The sequence below is a fragment of the Equus asinus genome, chromosome 29, assembly GCF_041296235.1.
Source record: "Equus asinus isolate D_3611 breed Donkey chromosome 29, EquAss-T2T_v2, whole genome shotgun sequence".
NCBI lineage: Eukaryota > Metazoa > Chordata > Mammalia > Perissodactyla > Equidae > Equus > Equus asinus.
Window position 1 is genome coordinate 18,023,346 of NC_091818.1, and position 16,965 is coordinate 18,040,310.

Consider the following 16,965-nt stretch of genomic DNA (forward strand, 5'->3'; position numbering starts at 1 on the left):
ACAATAGCATAGTTAAAAAATTGAGCATAAAGATACCTGCACCCCCATGCTCATTGCAGCATTATACACAATAGCCAAGACTTGGAAGCAACCTAGGTGCCCAAGAAGGGATGAATGGATAAAGAAGATGTGACATTTATACACAATGGAACACTACTCAGCCATAAGAAATTATGAAATCTGGCCATTTGTGACAACATGGATGGACCTTGAGGGTATTATGCTGAGTGAAATAAGTCAGAGGGAGAAAGTCAAATACCATATGATCTCACTCATAAGTAGAAGACAAAAACAACGACAAACAAACACATAGCAATGCAGATTGCATTGGTGGTTACCATGGGGGAAGGAGGGGAGGGCAAAAGGGGCGATTAGGCTCACATGTGAGGGGATGGACTATAATTAGTTTTGGGGCAGTGAACATGATGTAATCTACACAGAATTCGAAATATATTATGATGTACATCCGAAAGCTATATAATGTTATAATCCAATATTACTGCAATTAAAAAAAATTAAATTAAAAAAATTTTGAAAGGAAGGACACAACTGAATTGGAAAAATTTAATATATAAGAGAGAATGATTAATCAAATTTATTAAGATAAGAGGAGACAAGATTCAAAACAGAGGTAAAGAATGAGTCTTATGCAGAAGGTGGAACAGTATCTCTGTTTAACAAGAGGAAAGGAAGATAGAATGAGTACAGATGTAAATAACTTTTCGTTTGGCAGCAGTAATTGAAGGCATTCTAACCAGCGGCTTGTATTTCAAGCATTTCAAGTGAATGGGTGAGAGTGAAGATGAAAATGAGACAGGGGGTGGAGGCATTGAGATGATGGCTGAAAAGGGTTGAAATTCATTTCAGAAACGCAATAGAATTGCCAGGCAGTATTTAGAGTAATTGTGTCTGACTTATTGTGTCACTTCCTTCAGCAATGTTTCACAGCTACGCTCTAGGCCCAAAGAATAGATAATTGCATTTATTCAGTGTTAAGTTTTGTTAGACAAGTGCAATGAAAAAAGCAAGAGGTAAAGGAGATTAGGAAGTTAAGAAATTCACTGCAATAAAGTACATAGTCTCCAGGCTGAAAAGGAAGATGAGTAAAAAGACTGCAAGAAGATATAGGAATAAATGAACTGGTGGTCTTGATGAAGTCAAAGAGTGGCCAGAGCAGAAATTAAAGTAATAATTGGAAAGACAGAAATCTGCAGTTCAAGAATGAGTTGCCTGAATTAGTAATTTTTAAAATAACGCAATTTGGTTAATGATAAGATCCAGAGTGTGACTGAAGTGGGGGCCAGAGGTAAAGATGGGCACTAGAGCTTCGGAAATGAGGAAGTAAAATAACTGAGAGGCCAGGATTTTGGATGGATCTTGCACATTGACAGGAAAAAGTGTGAAAAGAAGAGAGTGAGATAAATCCATGAATAAAATAGATTAACGAGGTTGGTAGATGAAAATAAGAAGGCAGAAGGTAAGCAGAATTGCCCAGGTTGCAAAGAGGTACACATTTTACAAGAGTGCGGGGGAGTGGTGGACTTCACTCCAATCCTACTTCTCTGGAAAGATAATGACCAATCTACTACAGTCAAGAAAGAACTACAACACTCTCCCATTGTCAGCCATATCTATCCTAAAGCAAGGAGTGTATACGCCATGACAGTCTTCTACTCTGAGGCCAGAGGTAAAATAACAAAAGGTGCTATAAGACAGTTACAATTTCTATTTTTACTCTTTAATTTTATATCCTAAATATATGAATCTCTTTAATTTAAAGTACCTGGGCTTCAGGAGTGTTTAATTGGGCTAAACTGTAAGTATAACCAAGGGAGAACTAGAATAATTCTATAAATCACTGAAGCTACCCTGGAAATCATTCTGCTATTTTAACAGCACACATAAAGTCTTTTTCAAAACAGAATTAAAATCCCCTAAGGTTAGAGACCAGTCTTTCTCAAACTGGTGGAAAAGCACCTGAAAATCCAAAGTACAAAAAATAGCACTAAAATAACATTAAATTTAAATATATATATATAATTTTATGAGTAAAAATATATCAGGGAAAGAATAATAACGAAATTTCCACTAATCAATTTTAGGAGACAATGTGTCAAACTCAGAGCATACCAGATGTATACAAGAATGTAGTATGTAAATCACCCGTGTATTCTTTCTCTACCTAAATCAAAAGATTATAACCAAGATACTCAAAAACTTGTAACTTATACTTCAAATTAGTTTTCAAATGAGACAAAATATTAGTTTAATTAACAACTGAGAACTGTTTTACTTACCTCTTCCATCTGATTGACCTGTCGCTGAAACCACTTAAATAAAAAAGGAACAGAAAAAAAATAGTTATTGACAGGTTAAATTTCTGCAGTGAAATAAATGGGTACACACACATGTGTGTGTGTGTGTGTGTTTATGTGCATGTGTGGGAATCCTTGTCTTTCAAATATTAGTCCTGAACCAAACCTCATTTATCCTAGGGTTCAGAATGGGGCTAATGTAACATGCAACTGGAACATAAAATTTTTAAATATAGATAACAGCAAGTTTGAGAGTTCTTGTTACTTCTTCAAAATTTAGAAACCTCTTCTTCATTTATATGCATTTATGTATTAAATTTTAGTAGGCTTAAACTGCAATATATTAAACATACCTTAAAAAGAGATTCCAAAATCTGGAAAACAAAGTTTTAATTAAAACAGTTAAAAATAAAATTCTTCACAATGTATTTTATGACAAAATATTTGTCTTTTGCAATTCTCAATCACAAAAATGCACAAGTTACTAAAATAAAACTATAAGTTTATAATCCAAAATGATATTTTAACATTTACAGATAGAGTTTTAGTAGATCTTGCATTAGACAACTTAGTTCTGGAAAAAAAATTACATCCTTATAGATCTATATTGAGACTTAAAATAAGTCACATATATGATTTCATATGTTTTCTTAATATAGGTAAGGAATAAAATTTAAATTCCCCTCAGAAAAGCATTGTTTTTTTTCCATATAGCTGAGAGTACCATAACGAAAAGCACTATGTCTTACCATCATTACCTCTTCAATATAACGTTGCTCTGCTAAAGGGCCTAAAAATCAAGATATAAAAACCATACTACTGCTTGATATTTTTAATGGAAAATGCAAAGAACTGGTTTGGGAGATTGAGAGAGAAACTAAATATGCAAAACCAATCACACAGTCCAAAACACTAATATTTACCACTTAGAAAATGTAATGTTAAAGTTATTACATTTGCCACAAAACAAACAAACTCACTCTATCACATCCAGAAAAAAGATGTGAATTACATTATTAAAGAAAAACATTACTTCATGCATTCAGGCAGGAAAAAAACTTACTTAACTGAAAAATCAGGCTGGTCTAAAATTTCTCTTCTGCAACACTAATTCTAGAGGAATAGTTCGAAAAGTGTGATCCCAAAACAAATGGCATCAGCATCACCTAAACAACCATATTTGTTAGCAATGCATATTCTCAGGCCCAAGCTCAGCTTACTGAATCAAAAAATCTGGGAGTAGGGCCAGCAACTTGCGTTTTAACTAGCCCTCCCATTGATTTCTCGGCATGCTGAAGTTTGAGAATCACTGCGCTAAATATTAAAAAAGCTTAAGTCTGAGCAAAAAGGGCTGAGACAGTTAAGAAAACATGCCAAAGCAAATTAATGTCCATGTCTAAAGGAAAACATTTTCAGCTATATAATGATTTAGAAAGTAATGTCCACTAAGGCACACTACCTTGGAATAAAGTCATTCTTTCCTCTATCAAGAGATATTCCAAGGTTCTCAAAACCTCCTTTCCTATCTCAGAAGATGATGGGAAATGCTAGTATATATCAATTCATCCACTCATTGTAGCCAGAGTTCATAAACTATTTAAACAGCTCTCAACTACTGAGGAAACCCACATCATCAGTTACTGGTACTGCTCAATCTAGAAAATTATTGATAAAAATAAGCAGAAAATGAAAAATGACCAGACGTGAGGAAAACCCACATTAGACAAATAACACTAAATAGAAAGAGAAACCTCTACAAAACTCTGAAGCAACATCTATAAAGTTCCTAGAGAAAATATTAAACCTCTATTCTAAAGATATTATCATTTGTGTAAGCCAAAATGAAACTATTTTCAGAAATTTAAAGATTTAGAAACTATCTCATCATACATTCTAACATAGCAAAACAAAACATTAACCTTAGAAAAATGAACACAAGAAAAAATAATAAGTAAATTATCCAGTAAGTACCCTACTCTAAAAAATTGTTGTTAATGGAGCTGGCATTTAATGTGGTTGTTATAAAAAGTTTCTTAAAGAGAAGATGGCATAATATTTTTTTTAAAAAGTAATAACATCTGAAACTAACATTCCAGATAGGTATACTAGCCATAGCCATTAGCCACAGTCATAGAAGCCAAGAGAAGAGCATTTTAAGAAAAACAAAATGGTCAACAATGTCAAATTTGCTGAGGAGTCTAGAAAGGTGTACAATGAATGTAACACCACGGGGGTTATTACTATCATTAGAGGGATAGTTCAACGGACTTTGGGGGCAAAAGTCAAAGTGAAGTATAGATGAACACGAGAAAAATGAACATAAGTATAGGAATTTTTTTCAAGAGGACTGTTTGGGAAGGTAGAACAATACAGGGAAGTACTAGAAGGAAATGCGCACTGAATGGAAAGGTTTTATAAAACCTTGTTTAAAACAAACATTTTATTTTTTCTATGATGTTAACAAGCCATAATCACATCCCCTGGTTACTAAAAATTACTAAAAGCAGAGAATATATTTTGATGTATTTATGGGCTCTTTGTATTTCCTCCTCTGTGAAATGCTTTTTTATTTCCTTGGAACATTTTGCATTGTTTATCTTATACTTATTGATAGGCAAATGTTATCTATATATTGTGGATAATCCTTTGTCAGTTATATGCAAACCGAATATGTCCCCCTATTTGAAACTTCTCTTGCACCTCTCTTTATGAGTTTTTTACACAACAGAGGTTTTAATTTTAATATAATTGAATTTATCAATCTTTCCTTTTATGACATATTTTGTTTTGTATTCATTCTTTGCTCCAGGTTATAAAGACAGCCTCCTATATTTGTTTCCAAATATGTTATTGTTTCTTCTATTACATTTAGGTTTTTAATCCATCAGAAAATGACTTTTGTATATACTCTAAAGTAGGATCAACTTTTGGGTTTTACGTTATAAATAACCAATTGTCCCAGAGACATTTATTATACATGGCTCTGCCAATAAAATTTTCTTTGTATGGAAGGGTCTATTTCTGAGCCTTTATTCAATTCCGTTGGTCTATCTAGCCTTGCACCAAAAGCACACAATTATAATTAACATAGCTTTATAATTAATCTTGATATCTGTTAGATCAAGTCCTCTCACTCATCCATTTTTCTTCAGAACTCACTTCGTTATTCTTGGTCCACTGAACTTCTATATAAAATTCAGAATCAGTTGTAAATTTGCACCCCCAAAAATGTACTAAGGTATTTAGGGAGTGATGACAGCAAAAATGGAGGAATAGGGAACTCCAAGGGTCTATCCTCCACAGAAACACCAAAAAAGAAAGAGCAAAAATTGTCACAGTCAACTTTGTCAAAACTCTAGAAAATGGTCAAGGCTTTACAGGAACCAAATAAGGCTGGAGCAAGAAAAATGCAGCTTAAATACCATAGGAGAATTTTGTGGCATTTTAAGAGCCTTGCCACACCCACCCCACTCCCAGTACACGGGCAGTCGTAAAGATGGCAGCCTCCATTCATGGAGTGGGTATGTGGTTCCAGAGGAAACAGAGTGGACCTATTCCCAAGGAATTATGTTGTCTGTTTTGACCTGTCTGGACATTTCCTGAAGGACCTGCAGCTTTTGTCTTTGTTTCATCTAACTTAGAAGTCTCTCAAAGCAGAAAACCGGCTAAGTAAAGGGCATTTCTCAAAAACACTGAAAGAAAAATGAAAAGACACTGTTCCCTGAAGAAAAAGAATATGGTTGTGGCAAACAATATACATGTCAAAGCCTAGGACAAAAAGCTAGAGAGAGAGTTACTTTGAAAAATAAGGGTCTGAAAACCTCCCATGTATTAGCAGGAATTAAGTAAGCCACATACTTGCCCAGAGCAGAACTCATGCTCAGAAAATATCTGAATATATATTAAACTTTCACCTCTGGCTGATCTTTAGCTCAGTGAAACCAGAAAATGAAGGCTAAGGCAGAGTTATAAACAGCCTGGTAAGCTTTGAAAGAGTACCCAACAAAGAGCCAATCTTCAAAGACCAGGAGAATATTTTTTTCTCCTCTTCTTAATTTTTTTGTGGCTCTAATAATTCAAGGCAATCTCTGTCAAACCCATTAGCTAACCACAAGTTATAGGAACAGAGACTTGAGAGAGGAAATACAACAAAGAATACAGACTTCAAAAATAAATAGTATAGACTTCTGGTTTCCACTCTGGCATGGAAGGAGCCTGCATTCATCACTCTGTCCTAACAATAAGTAAAAAGTTGAACAAACTGAAAATCAACAACTCTTCTTAGATCCACCACAGAGTTGAGGCAAACCATGGCCCCTAACATTGGAGAGACAGACAGGCTATACTTAGAGTTACAAATTACTAGAGCAGAAATTGGGGAGACCAAACATCCAGCAGAACCAGTAGGAGGACAGGAAAATCTAAACTGTAAACGATGAATTTCTGGAGGCTCAGTGTAGACAAGTTTGAGAGTTAAAAACTGCAGAGTAGGGAGGGGGAGTTTTTAGGGGTTTCTTTAAAAACTAAACATACCCTTACCATATGATCTAGCAATTGTGCTTCTTGGTGTTTACTCAAATGAGTCGAAAACTTATGTCCATACAAAAACCTGCCGACAGAAATTTATAGCAGCTTTATTCATAATTGTTAAAACTGGGAAGCAACCCAGATGTCATTCAGTAAGTGAATGGATAAACATACTGGTACAACTATACAATGGATTATTATTCTGCACTAAAAAAATGAGCTATTAATTCAAGAAAAGACATGGAGGAATCTTAAATCTATATTACAAAGTGAAAGAAGCCAATCCAAAGAAGCTACATCATGTATGATTCGAACTGTATGAAATTCTGGAAAAGGAAAACTAGGAAGATGTAAAAAGATCAGTGGCCGCCAGGGACTGGAGGTGGGTAGAGGGGTTAAAAGTGGGGCACAGATGATTTTTAGGGCAGTGTATGATACTATAATTGCAGATACATGCCATTATATATTAGTTCAAACCCATAGAATGTACAACACCAAGAGGAACCCTTAAGTAAACTATAGGCTTTGAGTGATAAAGATTTGTCAATACAGGTTCATAGATCATAAAAAACATACCACTTTGGTGTAAGATGTTGATAGTAGGGGAAGCTGTGCATGTGTGGGGATAGGAGGTATATGAGAACTCTCTGTACTATCTGCACAATTTTGTGGAGAACATAAAATTGCTCTAAAAAACAAAGTCTATTAAAAAAATAATAGTTTATAAAAGTACTAAACAAACAACCAGAACTCACAGCAAGAAATAAAAACAAAGTTTGAGAGAGGAAACAATCTGATGTCCAGAGTTACCACATTATAATATTCAAAATGTCTAGTTTATAAAAAAAAATAATGAAGCATTCAATGAAACAAGAAACTATGGCTTATTCATAGGAAAAAATAAACAGACACTGTCCCTGAGGAAGCTCATACATTGGACTTAATAGATAAAAATTTTAAATCTACTGTCTTAAATATGCTCAAAGAGCTAAAGGAAATCATACACAAGGAATTGAAGGAAACAAGGAACAGTATTTCAACAAATATCAATAAAGATATAGAAATTATAAAAAGGAACCAAATTCTAGAAATGAAAAATTCAATAACTGAACAAAGAGAGTAACAATCTAAACAAAAATTTCACTAGAGAACAGCAGATTTGAGTAGGCAAAAGAAAGAATCAGTGAATTTAAAGACAGGTCAATTGAAATTATCCAGTCTAAGAAGAAGAAAGAAAAACAAAGGGATAAAAAAGGAACAGAGCCTAAGAGACCTATGGAATATAGTAAAGCATATCAACAGAGACATAACAGAGGTCCCAGGAGAGGAGAGAGAAAAGGGAGCAGAAAGAATATTTGAAGAAATAATGACTGAAAACTCTCCAAATTTGATAAAAGATATGGATCTACATATAAAAATCCTAGTAGAATAAATACAAAAAGATTCATACCAAGACACATTATAATCAAACTGTTGAAAGCCAAATAGAAAATCTTGAACACAGCAAGAGAGAAGTGATACATTCTGTACAAGGGTGCGTCAATAAAATTAATAGCTGACTTCTCCTCAGAAATCATAGAAGCCAACAGGTAGTGGAATGGCATATTTTTAATGCAATTAATGAAGAAAACTATATACCAAGAATTATATATCTTTCAAAAATGAAGGGGAATTTAAGACATTCCCAGACTTTTTAAAAGTTCATCTCTGGAAGATTTGCCATACAAGAAATGCTAAAATGAAAGGACAGTAAACAGTAACTCAAAGCCATATGAAGAAATAAAAACTTTGTCAGAGATAACCATGTAGTTAAATATTAAATGCAAAAAATAGTGTATTTTTGGTTTTTAAATCCTATTTTTTCTATGTGATAGGAAAGACAAAAGTATAAAGCAATAATTATAAATCTATGTAATTGAGCACACAATGTATAAAGATCCAATTTATGACAAATAACTAAAAGGGAAAGGATGAAGCTATATAAAAACAGATATTTTGTATGGTTTTGAAGTAGACTTAGTATTAATTCAAAGTATACTATTATAAGTTCACAATGCTGGTTGTAACCCTAAGGTAACCACTAAATAAATAATTTAAAATATATAAAAAAGGGAAATAAGAAAAGAATCAAAACAGTATACTACCAAAAAAAATCAATTAAGCCAAACAGAAGGAATTAATGGAGGAAATGAGGAAAAAAGAAAAAAGAAAGTATGACATACAGGAAAAAAATAGCAAAATGGCAGAAATATATCCTCCATGATAGGTAGTTACTTTAAATATAGATTAAACTCTGCAAGCAAAAAGCAGAGATTGACAGAATTGGCTTTTTTGATGATCTAACTATATGTTGTCTACAAGAGACTCATTCTGGATCCAGACACAAATAGGTTGAAAGTAAAAGGACAGATAAAGATATTCTACGCAAATAGTAACCAAAAAAAGCTAGCATGGTGATAAAAATATCAGACATAACTGTATTTAAGTCAAAAACTATTACAAGAGACAAAGATTGACATTATATATTGAAAAGGGTCAATTCATCAAAAAGATATAACATTTATATATGCTGCAAACAACAGTCACAAATATATGAAGCAAACAAGACAGAATTGAAGTAAGAAAAAGACACTTCTACAATAATATTCATAGAAGTCAATACCCCACTTTCAATATAGAAAGAATATCCAGATAGAAGAACAACAGGGAATTAAAGGACTTGAGCAATACTAGACCAACTGAGACCAACGGATATATGTAGAACACTCCACCCAACAACAGAATACACATTCTTCTCAAGTGGACATGGAATATGCTCCAGGATAGACAATATGTTTAATCACAAAACAAGTCTCAATACATGTAAAAGATCTAAATAATACAAAGTATCTTCTCTGACCACAATGGAATAAAGGTAGGGCTCAACAACAAAAGAAAAACAAAAATTCACAAATATGTGAAAATTAAACAGACTCTTAACCAACTAATGAGAGAAAGAGGACATCACAAGGGAAAAATCAGAAAATATTTAGAGATTAATGAGAATAAAAGCATAACCTACCACAATTTAAGGGCTGCAGCAAAAGCAGTGTCTAGAGGAAATTGTATAGCTGTAAATGCCTACATTCAAAGAAGAAAGATCTCACACCAATAACTTAACTTTATACCTGAAAGAAGTATAAAAAGAGAAGTAAATTAAACCCAAAGGTAGGAAAAGAAAAATAAAGCTTATAGATAAATGAAACAGAAACTAGAAGATCAATAGAGAGAATTGATGTAACCAATAGTTGGTTCTTTGAAAAGATCAACAAAATTGGAAAACCTTAAGACACTGATGAAACAAATTGAAGAAGACACAAACAAATGGAAAGATATTCTGTGCTCATGAATTGGAAGAATTAATACTCTTAAAATGTCCAGACTACCCAAATTAATCTACAGATTCAATCAAATCTCTGTCAAAATTCCAATGGCCAGAGACATCTTGAGAAAGAAGAAACCATCACACTCCCTTATTTCAAACTATATTACAAAGCTATAGTAATCAAAATAGCATGGTATTGATATAAAAACAGACATATAGATCAATAGAACAGAATAGAGACCAAGAAATAAACCCACATATATATGATTAATTAACTTACAATAGAGAAGCAAATAATATACAATAGGCACAGATGTTAGCTCAGGGCCAATCTTCCTCAGCAAAAAGAGGAGGATTGGTGGCAGATGTTAGCTCACGGCTAATATTCCTAAAAAAAAAGAATAAGGCAAGAGAGGGTCCAGCCTGGTAGTGTAGTGGTTAAGATCAGCACAGTCTGCCTCGGTGGCCCACGGTCATAGGTTCAGATCCTGGGCGAGGACCTACACCACTCATCAAGCCATGCTGTGAAGGTGTCCCACATACAAAATAGAGGAAGATAGGCACAGATGTCAACTCAGGGCCACTCTTCCTCAAGCAAAAAGAGGAAGATTGGCTACAGGTGTTAGCTCAGAGCCATTCTTCCTAACCAAAAGAAAAAACAAAACAAAAAAGACAAGAGATGTGTTGACAAGGATGTGGAGAAACAGGAACCCTTGTGCACTGTTGATAGTAATGTAAACTGGTGCAGCCACTATGGAAAACAGTACAGAAATTCATCAAAAATTAAAAATAGAACTATCATATGATCCAGCAATTCCACTTCTGGGTATTTATCTGAAGAAAATGAAAACACTGACTCAAAAAGATATACACAACTCCATGTTCAATGCAGCATTATTTACAATAGCCAAGATATGGAAACAATGTAAGTGTCCATCAATGGATGAGTGGATAAAGAAAATGTAGTATACGTGTGTGTGTATACACATATAATGGAATATCATTCAGCTAAAAAAAAGAATGAAATCTTGACATTTGTGACAACATGGATGAACCTTGAGGGCATTATGCTAGGTGAAACGAGTCAGACAGAGAAAGACAAATATTGTATGATCTCACTTATATGTGGTAGCAAAAACAAAATAAAACCAAAAACCAAGCTCATAGATCAAATATATTGTGGTTGCCAAAGGTAGGGGGTGGGAGAAGAGGAAAATGGGTGAAGAAGGTCAAAACATACAAACTTCTAGTTATAAAATAAATAAGTCATGGGGATGTAATGTAGAGTATGGTGACTACAGTTAATAATACTGTATTGCATATTTGTAAGTTGCTAAAAGAGTAAATCTTAAAAGTTCACATCACAAGAAAAAAAATTGTGCAACTAAGGATAGTGATGGATGTCAACTAGACTTATTTGGTGATCATTTTACAATATATACAAATATCCAATTATGTTGTACACCTGAAACTAATATAATGTTATATGTCAATTATACTTAAATAAAAAAAATTGGCAAACCTTCAGCTAAACTGACTAAGAAAAAGGGGAAGATTCAAATTACTAAAATCAAAAATGAGACATTACTACTGACCTTAAAGAAATAAAAAAGTATTATAAGAGAACACTATGAACAATTGTATGGCAACAAATTAGATAACCCAGATGAAATGGAAAAATTCCTAGAAACACATAAAATACCAAAATTGATGTAAGAAGAAATAGAAAATCTGACCAGACCTCTAACAAGTAAAGATAATAAATAAGTAATCAAAAACCTCCCAACAAAGAAAATCCCAGGAGAAGATGGCTTCACTGGTGAATTCCACAAAACATTTAAAGAACTGATACCAATTCTTTTCAAATTCTTCCCAAAAACAGAAGAGGAGGAAACAATTCCTAACTCATTCTATGTGGCCAGCTCTGATAGCAAGGCCAGGCAAAGACATCAGAGCATAACTACAGACCAATATCTCTTATGAATATAGGTGCAAAAATCCTCACTAAATAATAGCAAATCAAATTAAGCAGCAGATTAAAATGATTATACATCATGACCAAGTGAGATTTATTCCTGGAATGTAAGGGTGGTTCAACACACAAAAATCAATCAATATAATACATCACATTAATAAAACGAAGGAAAAAAAACACATGGTCATCTCAGTTGAGTGGAAAGCACATTTGACAAAATCCAACACAATTTCATGATGAAAAACAAAAAATAAAAACATGCAACAAACTATGAATAGGAAAAACTTCCTCAGCATGATAAACGGCATTTATGAAAATACCACAGCTAACATCATACTTAAATGGTGAAGGGCTGAAAAATCTTCCCTTAAGTTCAGGAACAAGATAAGGATGCCCACTTTAGCACTTCTGTTCAACACTGAACTAGAAGTTCTAGCCAGAGCAATTGGGCAAGAAAAAGAAACAAAAGGCATCCAAATTGGGAAGGAAGAAGTAAAACTATCTCTAGTCACAAACGACATGATCTTATGTACATAAAATCCTAGCTAATCCACATCAAAAAAGATTAGAGCTAATAAATTCAGTAAAGTTGCCAGATGCAAAATCAGTTGTATTTCTATACACTAGCAATGAACAATCTGAAAATAAAATTAACAAAACAATTCCCATTACAATAGCATCAAAAAAATAAAATACTTAGAAATAATTTTAACCAAGGAGTTGCAATCTTTGTACACTGAAAACTACAAAATGTTGCTAAAAGAAATTAAACACTAAATAAATGGAAAGATGTCTCGTGTTCTGGATTGGAAGACTTAATATTGTCAAGATGGCAATACTTCCCCAGTTGATCTACAGATTCAATTCCTATCAAAATCTCAACAGGCTTCTTTGCAAACATGGAAAAGCCAATCCTAAAATTCATATGGAATTGCAAAAGGCAAAATAATGCTTAAAAAGAACAAAGAGGGGGCCAGCCTGGTGGCATAGTGGTTAAGTTGGCATACTCCACTTTGGAAGCCCAGGGTTCACAGGTTCAGATTCCAGGCACGGACCCAGCACCACTCATCAAGCCACACTGTGGCAGCATCCTACATAAAATAGAGGAAGATTGGCACAGATGCCAGCTCAGCAACAATCTTCCTCAAGCCAAAAAAGAGGAATACCAGCAACAGATGTTAGCTCAGGGCCAATCTTCCTCACACACAAAAAAAAGAACAAAGATTCACAGTTCCCCATTTCAAAATTTACTACAAAGTTACAGTAAGTCAGAAAAGTTTAGTATTTGTGTAAGGATAGATATACACACATCAAAGGAACAGAAATGAGAGCATGGAAATAAAGTCATATATTTACAGTCAACTGATTTCAACAAAAGTGCCAAGAAAAGTGGGGAAAGAAGAGTTTCTTCAAAAAATGGCACTGGGACAACTGGAAATACTCATGCAAAACAATGAAGTTGCACCCCTATTTCATGCCTTATACTAAAATGCACTCAAAACAGGAAAAAGATCTAAATGTGAGAGATAAAACTATTAAATTGTTAAAAGAAAACATATGGGTAAATATTCATGATCTTAGTTTTGGCAATGGAGTCTTAGACATGACACCAAAAGCTCAAGCAATGAAAGAAAAAACAGATAAATTGGACTTCAGCAAAATTAAAACTTTTGTGGATCAAAGAATATTACCAAAACTTAAAGACAATCTACAGAATAGTAAAAAATATTTGCAAATCATGTATCTGATGAGGGATTTGTATCCCGAATATATAAAGTGCCCTTACAGCTCAATAGTAAAAAGATATATAATCCAATTAAAATACAAGGAAAGGACTGAATAGACATTTCTCCAAAGAAAATATACAAAGAATCAACAAGAACATGATCATTAGTATCATTCGTCAGTAGGGAAATAAAAATCAAAACCACAATGAGGTATCACTTTACTTATATCCACTAGGATGGCCATAATGAAAAAAAAACAGAAAATAACAAATATTGGTGATAATGTGGAGAAAATGGAACTCTTGTACATCACCATTGGGAACGTAAAATGGTGTAGTCACTGTGGAAAAAGCTTGATAACATTATGGACTAAAATGTGTCCCATCAAAATTCATATGTTGAAGTCCCAGTCCCTAGTATCTGAAAATGTATTTGGTGATAAGGTCCTTAAGAGGTGATTAAGATAAAAGGAGGCCATTAGGGTGAGGCCTTAATCCAATATGACTGATCTTCCTCTAAGAGAGAGAGACACCAGAGGCACACGGAGTGATGACCATGTGAAGCAGCAGCAAGAGGGCAGCCGTCAACAAGCCAAGGAGAGAGGCCCCAGAGGAAACCAATCCTGCTTGCACCTCGATATTTGACTTCCAGCCTCCAGAACTATGAGAAAATAAATTTCTGTTGTTTAAGCCACGTAGTTTGTGATTTTTTTTTTTATGGAAGCTCTAGCAAACTAACAAAAGTAGTTCCTCAAAGTTAGACATAGAATTACTATATAACCCAGCAAGTCCATTCCTAAGTATATATCAAAAGAATTGAAAACAGGTATTCAAACAAGTACTTATACACAAATGTTCACAGTAGCACAATTCACAATAGCCAAAAAGTATAAATATCCCAAATGTCCACCAACAGATGAATGTATAAACAAAATGTGGATATAGAAGAGGGATACCATCAAGACGGCAACATAGGTCATTTCTGACTTCAGTCCCCCTCACAAAAACACCAATCAAGAACTATCCATAACATCATTGTGAAGATCCTAGAACACAGGGGTGAGGCTGAAGCACACCTCTGGACCACAGAGACCAAGTAGGACTTCATTAGAAGGGTAAGAAGAGCAGCTTCACTCTGACCACATCATCCCTCCCCAGGCTGGCACAGTGCCACACCAAGAGGGCACCCATGGGCCTATGGTTCCTCCAGTAAGAAAGAGAGCCCAAGGTGGACATTCAGCTCCCCCAGCATCTTGGGTCGCTTCCCAGGAGACCCAGTGAGGTCTCACCTCACGGGGATTGTGGAGGGAATCTGTAGGGCTTAACTACTGCAGATCAGATTGCAACAGAGAAGTGGGGTGGGGCTGACAGCAATCAGCACTTGGAGCATGGCAGACTGAGTCCCTACTTATAGCAGCATCAAAGTGGAAATCCCAACCAGCACCCAAGATGGTGGCCCCATCTGATCAGACAACTTGGTGCACAGTTCTGCCTGATTAAGGACCCTAAACAATGAGCATTGCTGGCCTTGGAACCTGTGGACCACAGAGACCAAGACACCTCTTGTCATTGCCCTGCCTGAGGAGGGAAGCTAATTCACAATTCCACCTACTACTGAATGTATCCCCTCCCCCTGCCCTGCTCAATCAGGAAGCCTGGCTGAAACACCTGGAAAGGTGCATAGCCCAGCAGCACTCAAGCAGAGAGCCCAGCCAGTGGCTCTGCCCAACAGCAGAGCCAGGACAGTGGCCCTGTCTGACCAGGGTACCTGGTCCACAGCTCTCCCTGATTCAGGACCCTAAACAATGGGTACTGTCAGCCTTGGAGTCTACTCTGCTGCCCTGCCTGGGCAAGGAAGCTAATTCATAGCCCTCTCTAATGCTGAGTGCTGCCCCCAACACAATCAGGAAACCTAGCCAGAGTATTTGAAAAGATAAGCATCCTAGCAACTTGAGTAAAGAGCCTGGCATGTGCTCTGTTCATTTGCAGAGGTAAGCCAGTGGCCCTGAATGAGCAGGGGACTTAGTGCACAGTTCTGCGTGATTCAGGTCCCCAAACAATGAGCTGTACTGGCCTTGGGGACTGCTCTGCTCTGCTACCCCACCCAGATAGTGAAGCTAATGCGTAACCCCACCTACTGCTGAGTATAGTACCCAGTTCCACCCAATTAGGAAGCCCAATCAAAGAATTCAGGCAACTATGGAGCCCATTCTACAGCTGTGCTAAGGAAGGGACCCAAGCTAGCAATCCTATCCAGCTGTTCCCGGCAAATGGCAATTCCCCCAACCTCAGAGCTCAGGCAGTGACCTCATCCAAAAATAGACCCCAGTGGCAAGCGCCACCTGCCCAAGGATGCTACCAGCTGACCTATCCAGAGCCCCAAGTTGAACAGACTGGTGAAGGACTGTATCTTCCAAAGCAAACCTGTAAAGTCTGGAAGAGGAGGCCACTTACTCAAATGTCTAGATACCAATGTAAAGTAGCAAGGATCACAAAAAAATTAGATAAATATGACATCACCAAAGGAAACTAAAAAGGCTGCAATAACTGACCCTAAAGAAATGGAGAACAATGAACTATCTGACAAAGAATTCGGAATAATTCTCTTAAAGAAGTTTAGTGAACTTTAAGAACAAACACAACTAAATGAAATTAGGAAAACAATGCATGAACAAAAGAAATAGAAACCATGAAAAAAAAAAAACAGAAATCCTACAGCTGCAGAATATAATGACGGAAGTAAAGAGTTCAATAGAGAGCTTCAACAGCAGACGTAACTAGGCAGAAGCATCAGTGAACTAAAATAAAGGTCATTTGAAATTATCCAGTCAGAGGAGCAACAAGAAAAAAGAATGAAAAAGGGTGATGAAAGCCTATAGGCTTTATAGGACACCAGTAAAAAATAAAACAATATACATATTAAGGGAATCCCAGAAGAGAAGAAAAAGAAAAATACATAGAAAGTATATTTAAAGCAAAAATGGGAGAATTTGGAAGACAGGAGTGTACGAAGATTCTGAACTTGCCTCCTCCCATAGTCACAACAAACCTAAAACTA

The 16,965-nt window shown here is 35.4% G+C and overlaps 1 protein-coding gene across 1 annotated transcript in view; it reads right to left on the bottom strand.

The window, feature by feature from the left end:
* The window catches only part of CCDC7 (coiled-coil domain containing 7), a 432,318-nt gene that overhangs the window by 396,066 nt on the left and 19,287 nt on the right, over positions 1-16,965 (bottom strand). Inside the window, exons 4-5 of the mRNA XM_070500835.1 lie at positions 2,669-2,689; positions 2,298-2,330 (exon numbers count right to left, since the gene is read on the bottom strand). Coding sequence (XP_070356936.1) covers positions 2,298-2,330; positions 2,669-2,689 — 54 coding nt within the window. The remainder of the gene's footprint in view (positions 1-2,297; positions 2,331-2,668; positions 2,690-16,965) is intronic.